The sequence below is a fragment of the Camellia sinensis genome, chromosome 15 (genome assembly GCF_055761805.1).
Source record: "Camellia sinensis isolate YWXY chromosome 15, ASM5576180v1, whole genome shotgun sequence".
NCBI classification, from domain to species: Eukaryota; Viridiplantae; Streptophyta; class Magnoliopsida; order Ericales; family Theaceae; genus Camellia; species Camellia sinensis.
In genome coordinates, this window is record NC_138975.1 from 73,639,079 (window position 1) to 73,649,863 (window position 10,785).

Genomic DNA, 10,785 nt, shown 5'->3' on the forward strand with positions numbered 1-10,785 from the left:
ATTTTTTGCATTTTTATGTATTTATTAATTTTTTAAAATATTTTTTCACAATTTTTTTACTTTGTAGATATATCTAAGTAAGGTGCATATAAAAAAGTAAAAAAAATGCTTAAAATTTTAAAAATATTCACTAAAAATAAAAAAATACGAAAAATAAAAAATTCAATTTTTAAAAAATTTAATCTAAAAAATTCAAACCAAACACACTGCGAATAACATCAAAATTGCACAAGCGCTTTTATATTTGAAATATAGATGGGTGGAATGATACAATCCAAATAACTAGGGTAAAATGAATGGAAAATGATTGAGGCCCCCAGTGGGGGTGACCCCCACAACCCCCATTGTTTTTTTATTGGTTGAATTCTTTTTTTTTTTTGTTTTCTTGCAATCACAGAGCCCCACGTGGAGTGGGAGTACTGGGGTCACTCCCATTGGGGGTCCCCAGCACTACTGAAAATGAATATTACGCAATCCTTTGGACAACCACTCCTGAGTATGATAGGATATTTTTTAGTTTCACATTAATAATTTGAATCGTTTATTTATTTTTTATATATATTAAATAAAATATATTTATAAAAAATATCATACATTAATAATCTTATTATCAAATCAAACACATCGAATACAATATATATCTGTAAATAAATATTTAATTTTATAAATATAAATTTAATTTAATCATAAAATTATCGATATACAATTAAAATAATTATTTATCAAAATAATTTATTCAACACTCTATAAAAAGTGGTTCATATTAGAGGTGGGTGTGGGTCGGTTGCGACCACGGAACCTCCAATCCGTCATCCGTTCGCCAGCTTGGTGGATTGGAGAAAATCAATCCGCATCCGTCTGCCAATCCGGCGGATGTGGATTGAGCGGATTGGCGGTTTGGCGGATGGATGCAAATCGGTTTAGCGGTTTAAAATTTTATAAATTTTCAACATAATTCAATTTGTGTACTTCATTAAAAAAAAAAGAATAAAATATTACAATTAATGACTTAAAAAAATATTACAATCATTGCGTGCCTCATCCAAAGTAAGAAACTTTGAAACTTTAGAATATCACAATCACTGCTTGCCTTATCCACATACTACAATCACAGCATGCCTCATCCACATAAAGTATTACAATTTCTTAAAATATAAAAACAATTCAAACCACCAAAACAATGAACAGAGCAGTAGTAGAGATTGTGTATGTTTCTGTATTGTTACATCTATATCTGTTTTTAAAAACAAAAACCAACCAGCATATATTCATATTTTCTATTTATTATTTTTAGAGATAGATTTAAAAATAAAAAAATATAGATAAATAATACGTTTATTTTTTTCAATTCAAAAAACATATTCAAGTTGAAATTTTTTTTAACAGAATATTTAAACTCTTTTTTAATTGAAAACACAAACAAAATATTTAAACAAACAGAAAACACAAAGTCTTATAAATTACTAAGCCTCCGTTTGGGAAGTGGGTTGGCTTTTTGGCTTTTTGATTTTTTTGGCTATTTTAGCCTGGGCTTAAAAGCTTGGTTTGGGAAGAACTTTTTGGCTTTTTTGAGTTTTTTTTGTGAGAGAAGAATGTAATAATTATGGGTTGGATGTGATGTTTTGTTTCTTATGGTTAAAATAGCCTATTTTGTTTTTTGTGGCTAAAATAGCCAAAAAAGCCTGCAAACCCACTTGCCAAACACAGGCTAAGAGTGTTTGCGATTTGGCGGTTCGGTTGCGGCCAAATGAATCTCAAATACGCCATCCGTCTGTCAGACTGGCGGATTGAAGAAAATCAATCTGCAAACCGTTCGCTCGTCATCACACATCCATCCAAAATGCGACGGATCGATTCGATTCAATTAATTTTGACGAATTGATATATCCACTGAAAATGAGACCGAAAATAGGCGGCATTGCTCACACGGAAGTGCTGTAGAGCTCTAATTAGAGCTGTTACAGTACAGCTCTAATGAGCTATCCACCTATTAAAAAAAATAAAAATAAAGTAAAGTAAAAAGACAAAAAATAAGAGAAAGAAAACAAATTAATGCTTCATTAAAACTATCTTTTTAAAAGTCTTTTGGGAAGCCATGGTTTGGGTTTTTTTGGCTATTTTAGCTACAAAAAATAAAATAGACTATTTTAATCATAACAAACAAAACATCACATCAAACCCATAATCATTACATTCTTCTCTTACAAAAAAATTCAAAAAAGTCAAAAAATCAAAAAATTCTTCCCAAACCAAACTTTTAAGCCCAAATTAAAATAACTAAAAAAAATCAAAAAATCAAAAAACTAACCCACCTCCTAAATGGAGGCTAAATCATTTTTGATTGCTTACAGCAGCCACCCTCTTTCCGTAAAAGAAAACAGTATGTATTATTTGAAAGGTCTATGCGTTTCAGTTGTTGTTTTTGCGTTAACATCCTTCCGTAAGTATGATGATCCAGATTGTGCACTGTTCGAGCTCTGTTAGCCACGTGTAAGCTCTAACACGCGTCATATGTAGATGGCTTATAAATTGACGAGAAAAAATAGGGATCATGAAAAAAATTTCATGAAACTGGTCATGAAAAATTTATGACCCTTTGATTACCTTGATTAGTGTGTGATGTTTTATTTTAAGTGTAATCCAAGGGTCATAAATCTTTCATGATCATTTTCATGAAAGTTTTTTTCATGATACTTAACATTGCTCTAAATTGATCACCTCCACTGGTGCCCGGTTCTGTATTTAGTGCGCTCATTCATTCATTCAGAAAAAAAGACAGAAACACAGAAAGAAAGAAAGAGAGACATATATATATATATATATATAGAGAGAGAGAGAGGATGGAGGGGAGGGGTGGTTGCTGTATTGCGCGGTACGCTGGCGGCGATATGTCGAAGGTGGACCGTATAATGCTCAGATTCCGTCCCATCGCACCGAAGCCGGCGACTGGTGGGTCAGTTTCCGGCGGTTCTACGAACAACGAAGTGTACGTCGGAAGTGGAGGACGAGGTAAGCGAAGGTACGTTAGAGATGCAAACAACAACAACGGCACTAGTAAAAGGAAAAGAAAGACCTCCTCCTCCTCCTCTACGGAGGAAACTGAAACTGACCCACTTCACAAGACCACCAGTTGTGGTGGTGGTGGTGGTGAGTCAGTTTCTGGCGGAGTTACGGTGGTGACACTGCCTTTGTTGCCGGAGACACCCGACTGGAAAAAGTCACCGGTCAGGGGGGGGTCTCCGAGTAGTAACCATTCTGATCTGAGTCTGACTAGTGCTGAAAAAGCACCACAGAAGAAGAACGAAACAATCTGGTTAAACTTTAGCAACAACAACGATAATAGTAGTAATAATTATGCATCGTCGTCGAGGCAAGTGTCTTTCGGGTTAGATCAGACGGTGGAGGTGGCGATGCCGCAGCCGGTGAGGCTGCTGGGGTCGATCGTGACGGTGGAATGCGTGACCGACACGTGGGTTGAAGGTTGCGGTCTGGGGCGTACGGACGAGGAGAGGATGAGGAATCTGGAGAGGGACACGTGCCCGGGGTTCATATCGGACGGCCTGAATCGCGTCGGGTGGACCAACGGGGCGTACAGGGAGATGGTGGACCATGATGGTGGGGTTGGAGGGGTACCGGTGATGGTTTGGTTGGTGATGAAGGAGAGGGTGCCGATAACGTACCCGGCCTTCACCTGCAAGGTGAGGCTGCAGTACATGTGTGGGAAGGAGGCGACCTCCATCACGGTGCCTTGTGATGTGTGGAAGATGGACGGTGGAGATTTTGCATGGAGACTGGATGTCAAGGCTGCTCTCAGTCTCACTCTGGGTCTGGGTCGGTAAAAACGATCTGCACCGTAGATCAAAAAGCTAAAGCTAGAACTCTTCCAACCACTGATGACGAGCCCTGACGAGACGAGAGTGAAGAAACAAACAGTAAAATTGTAAATATCTTTGTGGGGTTTGGTTGGTTGTGTTTTTTGTGATAGGTATATTTCTGAATTGTACTTATTTACTGTTACGTTCTAGCTCTCTCTCTCTCTCTCTCTCTCTCTCTTTCTTGTGCGCTGGGTTCAGTTACAACATTTGTCAACAAGTGCACACTCAAAGATACAAATCAAAATCAATGTTGTAATGTAATTACGGCTTATTTTGGGTATAATTTAGTAAATTTTTTGTTTTTGAGATAAATTACAAACACATTGTTGAGATTTAATTAAATTACAAATTATTCATTTTTTACAAATTACATTATTCTTTATAAAATTTTAATTTTATAATAAATAGGCCTTTTAATTAATAAATCATTAAGGTAATTAATAATTTTTAATAATATTAAAATTTTATTTTAATTAATAATTTAAATAATTTTATTATTGTATTTTTTAATTAATTCTGTTAAATAAAAAATTATGACAATGAAGTATTTGTAATTTTTAAAATTATAGGAACAATTCGTATTTTAAGTAAATTTTAGGGTGCATTTGTAATTTATTTTATTTTTTATTTATTTATTATAAAATGATAAATAAAAAAGTAAAGAGATGAGATATGATTAAAATAAGTCAATAAATTAGTAAGTTTTTTTTTTTTTTTTTTTTTTTTTTTTAATGGAAAATTGCACTGACACAATGTTAATAAAAAAGAATTGAAAAAATAAAAAACATTATAAATATTAATAATTGAAATTAAAATTTTTATTTATTTCTTTGTAAATAAATTTTCTACCCCCATTGTTGTGTTATTTTATTTTGTTTTTTTGTTGTTTGCCAAAAGGGACCTATGTATAAATCTTCATCCTTATCATCACTGATCGGTTTGAGATAATAATGGGGTGGGAGCTCATGTGAGGTATAGTAGGGATATTATGAATAAGAAATTGAAAAATATTAGGGATATTAATATATTTATAAATAATTTTATTAACACATTCACAAATTAATGTGGGTTCAGTATAATAGTGGAGGTAGAAAATTAAATCACAAGGATATTTATTAATTATAATTTAATTTTTTTTATAACTAATAATAAGAAAATAATAATTATTTTTGAATTAATATTAAGTATACAAATTTAAATAAATTATTACAAAGTATTTCACATAAAATTTTATAATTATTTTTGTGTAAAATTAAAAAAGTATTGCGTGTAATTAGTGTATCATGTATAATATAAAAAAGTCATATATTTAAATTTTAAAATAAATTATATAATGGTGAGATAAGTTAAATTTTTATAAAATTTGTTTAAAAATTTCATATACTAGTGATATCACTTTATCATTGACATGATATCACTATTCAATAGTAAATGAACATATGAAGGGTGAATTTTATATATAAATATAATTAACACTTTAGTAATTTTTACATACAGTATATATAGTGAGGTTAATTATATTTGTATATTAATAATGATGAATATTACTTTCATATTGAGATTTTTTTTAATAAAATTTTTATACATAAAAATATAATTTGTTGTTGTCACTTCATTTTTAATAAAACAATCATTATTCTTCTCATAAATTTAAAAATATCATTGATATTTTATTCTAAATATTATTTTTATTTAAAATTTTATTTATATACATATATAAAAATAAAATAAAATAAAATTCAAGGGCACGTGTAACATCCCAAAATGAAAGATAATAAACCATCTATCATATTCATTAAATAACAACATATGAGTAAGTAATTATTTCCCAATTCTTCTCATAAATTTAAAAATATCATTGATATTTTATTTAAAACATTATTTTTGTTTAAAATTTTATTTATATACATATAAAAATAAAATAAAATAAAATTTAGGGGCACGTGTAACGTCCCAAAATAAAAGATAATAAACCATCTATCATATTTATTAAATAACAACATATGCGTAAGTAATTATTTCCCATTAGTTTCAATTAATTGCACAAAAGAGTGATATATGCAGATATACATTCACAAACCTAACTCTGAATCTATAGTATATGTTACATAATAGAGAGATAAAATGAAAGTTAAACAAATAAGAAGTGCCCTAAAAGCTTGCAGCTTTCCAAGATAGTACTTGGTTATAACAAAATAGATTTAAATTCAATACAGTTAAAACCCTAGGCTTGTATAAAGTGAACACAACCAAATAAACAAAATGAAGTTCTTACTTTCAAGTCCTTCCAAGCTATTGCCTTAGCGGAGGCATATCATCAGCATTTGAAAATGGTTTTCTCACATAGGGTGAACCAAAACCCAGTAGAAATAATCTAACACAGTATATGAATCATAACAAAGTTATAAGGTGAACGCATATGCAATGCTTGTGTCTAAAACATTTTATATCTCTTTCAAAACCATGTAATGCCAGATTTATATCATAATTCATAAAACAGGACTGTGAGTAAATTTCTAGATACGTGTCTGCAAGTAGACTATATAAGTAGTACCAATTTGTCATTTTTACTGGTATTAGCTAGAAGGCTCGATACATATCCACACGGGTTTCTGATCTTTCATCAAGGACACACAGGCCAACTTAATATTGTAACAACACGCTCTACCCAGATTCACAAAGTATTTACCATTTTTCTCAAAACAAAATACATTTTCAAATGTGTTAAATATGCAACAATACTTAATGCAATGGATGAGAAAATATTTTCAATTCCCTTAGTTCTCATGCAATTTCTACAACAATCATAGCTATTCTCCATCGATAGCCCAAAACAGATATCTTTAAGCAGATAAATAAATTCAATAAAGATAACTTTATCAAATTTCAAGATGTGAGTGATAATACACACCCAACTCTACCATCCTTATCAACATCAATCCAATTTTTCCATTTCAACATCAATCCCATTTATTTATACAAAATCCATATTTGAGACATTTAGGGTAAAACCCCATTTTTTAAAAAAAATCAATTCCAAGGATAGAAATTCACCTTTTCATCACAACTCAACAATAAATACATTTGCTCAATCATTTCCAACAATCCATTTGAAATCCCTCTTTTGATATCAAGCCAACACCCTAGGTTGTTCAAAATTCACTTTTTCACAATGTTATTTTATAAAAACAAATAATTAAGTTAAAAACTATAAAAAGTGTGGAGAAATCCCTACCTCAAGTTTAAAAGGGAAAGATGAAAACTCAGAGAAAACTCAATGTCGATGAAATCACAAACCTCTTGGATCAAAAGAAGGCCCTTGACACAATCTACAATCTACTTCAAAGGACCAAAATGAGAAGGTATCTTTAGGAGAGTAGATCTAAAAATCTAAGTGACAGAAGTTGAGCTTTGAGAGAAAGAGAGAGAAGTCACGAGTAAAGAGGAAAAAAAAGAGGGAAATAATGAGTGGAAAGTATTTTGGAGCTTATTTATAGTGGGTAAGTACTAATAGAATAATAGCCCCATGGTCAACAAAAGGAATAAGCCAAAACTCCCAAAAAGTGGAGCCCAAAACCGTCCCAAAGATTTGGAAAATACACACAAGGGTTGACCCTCATGACAGTGGTGTCGACTTTTAGAAAGAAAATGTTGAGACACTAATGTGTGCAGCAGACAAGGGTCGATCCTAGGAAATCGTGGTGTCGACCCTATATTTCAGTAGACAACTCAGAACAAAACATCAAACAAGGGTCGACCTTAGGAAGACTGGTGTAAACCCCAAAAACCAGAAGCAACACCAAGAGCAAAACAACCCTAGGAAGACTGGTGTCGACCCCCAAAGTTGAACAAAACATGAAGAGGAATGTAGTGTTGACACCACCAAGACTGGTGTCGACCCTTGAAGCTCGAACCAAACATGAAAGAAAGGAGTACAAGCGCTACGGATATAATTTTTCAAATTTAAAAGTAATAAATGGGTCGGGTCCAAATCAGAATCGCTATAGCATGTGACTCCTTGTCACTATGTGACTCAGCCATTGGTTTAATATTTAGTGATAATGATCTTATCCAAATATGTGAGTTTTAGTAAGATTATTAGTAAATGTATTAGCAAATGTAACATCATAAGAAATATAATATTTTGATGATTGGAGTAGTGAGGGATATTAAATATTTATTTAATTTTATATGTAATATTTTATTCCTCAGTTACTATATAATATTATATTATAATTGTGCTCAATATTTCTTCTTGTCAGTATGTTTCTAGGCTTTTGTAGTGACTGGTAATATTATCTAATTTTATTTATAATATATTTTTGAAAATGATATTAGTTAAAATGGTAATTATAAGAGCTTCCAAAATTTATTCAGTTTGTAGGTTTGTGACATAGCAATGGAAACTATGGGAGGACGTATAAATTGAGACACTTTATTACTACTTTCATTGAGATCACTCAAACTTGACTGGAATCAGTAATTTGCTAATTATTGCAAGTATTCAATGTTTATTTTTGAAGTTAGGGTTGAAAACATTCCAGTTCATTCTTCCTCATATCTATATAATAAAGTATGAAGTTTTTTAAATTTTCAACATATTTTTGTTCTATTAGGATATTTTGATATTTGAACTGTTCAGATGTGTTTAAACTATAAAATAATGACTAAGATATATTTTTCAAAATATGTTCTATGGGTACATTTTCTACTTTCTTACCTCTCTCTCTTACTTTTTTTCTTTTTTCACTCATTCTCTCATGAATGATTCCATGATCCCACATTCTCCCTTCTTTTCTTTTTATTTTATTTATTTTTACGTTTTTTTTTTTTAAAAAAAACGTCTCCCTATTTATTTATTTATTTTCTCTCACTTATTTTTATTTATATGGAGATTGTGAATGTTGAATAGTGAGTAAGTAAGATATGATGGACAAATGAAGACACGGGTGGGTGCAATTTGATATGTAGAAAAGCTGTAATATTTTTGTACGATAGAGAGTGTGGGAGTTGAATATGAGAAATTCAAATTGGTCCTGTCCATTGGGCCGTATAGGGTCAAAGCCCAATGGGCCACTGATAGGTTGCTAAATAGCCATGGAGGCTGATATGAGATTGAGCATTCTGGCCATATGTTGAAGTCGAGTAGTTCAAGGGAGACAGAAGGGCCCTGTTGGACCAAACTGCTAGCCCATCCCATAAAAGCATGGTGACAAGAAAAAGTCTATAAATTGAGGGTAGGAGCGTCAGGAAGAGGGCATGCAAAAAATAGTGACTTAGACCTCAAGTAAAACAGAATACCAACTACCCAAACATATAGCTGATTAGACTATCAGAGTGATAATTCCGGCGCTATAGATCGGAGTTGTTTATCTATTTTAGGCAACATCGAAAGGATCTTTGAGGCTTACCTGGACCCAAGGAGTATTTCTGAAAATCCACTTCCCCAAAATTGGCGCCGTGTGTGGGAATACGCAAACCCGTCCATGGAAAACCCAGTGCGGGATCCGTTGCTCATCGAGGACGATGTTGTACCCAGAATAGTCTTTGGTCTGGCAAACACTCCCGCGCGAAGATCTTTGAACTTTGACCTAGTAACTCTTATGCCTTTGACCTCAGCGGAGGACACTATGCAGATGTTGATAGCCCAAGCAAGACAAAATAAACAGTGGCTGGACGATATGGCAACTGATAATGAGCTCCTGTGCCAGGAGTTGGCAAAGTCCCAGCAAAATACATCCTGTAGAAAGCGGAGCCGATCACGGGAGAAGAAAATTACAAAACAACACCGGCATCAGGGACATGCCATTAACAGTATGTTAGAATGATCACCTGAAGAGCCCAAAAAGAAGGGCCGAGTGGGTACTTCCAGCTCATCCGAAGGAAATCTTTATGCTTAGCGTGGGCGTAAGAAAGGAGGTGATGCTTCGGAGTTAGACAACAAACATGATCCTTTTGTGCGACGTATTGCCAAAGTTATCCTACCAAAAAAGTTCAAATCAGCAACATTTACTTTGTATGACAGCAAGTCGGATCCTACAGACCACATTCGTCACTACAAACAAGCAATGACATTTGTGGACACCTCATTTTTGATCGCCTGCAAGGCTTGAGCGCTTTGTCCGGTGCACTCGATGATGAAAGTGGTATTGTGTGTGGTTCTAGGTCTCAACGAAGGAGCCTTGTTTAAGCTTCGAAACAACCCTAAGCCTTCCATATTCCCACTAATCATACCTAAGAAATTCATTTATACACCTTGTGCTTTGTTGAGGTTGAAACAGAAACAGAAAAAACAGGGGAATGCATTGAGGCCCGGCCGTGGCTATTGAGGGTCAGCTGGGCCTTGGTAGCGAGAAACACTGTTCTAGGCGGGAGGCCGCCAGCTGTCCATTTTTGAAAATATTTATGATATTTCTTGCTCAAATTCTATAAATACGACCATATATCTCTGTTTTGAGGGTTGAACAATTGAGAAAAAGCCTATACACATAGAGAGAGTTCATTCTTCCTCCTTCTTCCATTGCAAGCTACCTTTGAGCTAACTTATCTTCCTCGTATCATCTATATACACCATACACAACCTTGACTCATCATCTTAGAGCCTTGGTTAACCCTTGAGAAACATAATTCAAGTTTGAGAGTATGTTAAGAGTGAGTTTGATCATCAACTAAAGCTTACTCCATTTTGAGAGGTATAAGCTTGCAACTCTTGTTCTTGTTTTTGCTTACTTCATTTTCTATCTATTTCTTGTATTCTTGGGCTGTTTTGCATCCATTTTAAGTGTTGGAACTTGGGTTTGGATAAGCTACCAAAGGTGGTAAGGTTAACACCCATACTTGCACCTATCTTCATAGCTCAACCCTTGGATCCCTTACACTCTTTTCCTTTGATTTTTGAACTGATTTTTAG

At 33.3% G+C, this 10,785-nt stretch overlaps 1 protein-coding gene across 1 annotated transcript; it reads left to right on the top strand.

Annotated features, from left to right (window-relative positions):
• The first annotated feature begins 2,543 nt into the window (after window positions 1-2,543).
• Window positions 2,544-4,155, top strand: LOC114281461 (uncharacterized). The gene has a single exon (XM_028223906.2). It carries the CDS (start codon window positions 2,841-2,843, stop codon window positions 3,837-3,839), a length of 999 nt encoding a protein of 332 aa, XP_028079707.1. The 5' UTR covers window positions 2,544-2,840; the 3' UTR covers window positions 3,840-4,155.
• Window positions 4,156-10,785: the final 6,630 nt, after the last annotated feature.

What these genes read in the sequence shown, in the direction of transcription:
- LOC114281461 (XM_028223906.2), top strand. Translation starts at nt 2,841, where the DNA reads ATGGAGGGGAGGGGTGGTTGCTGTATTGCGCGGTACGCTGGCGGCGAT.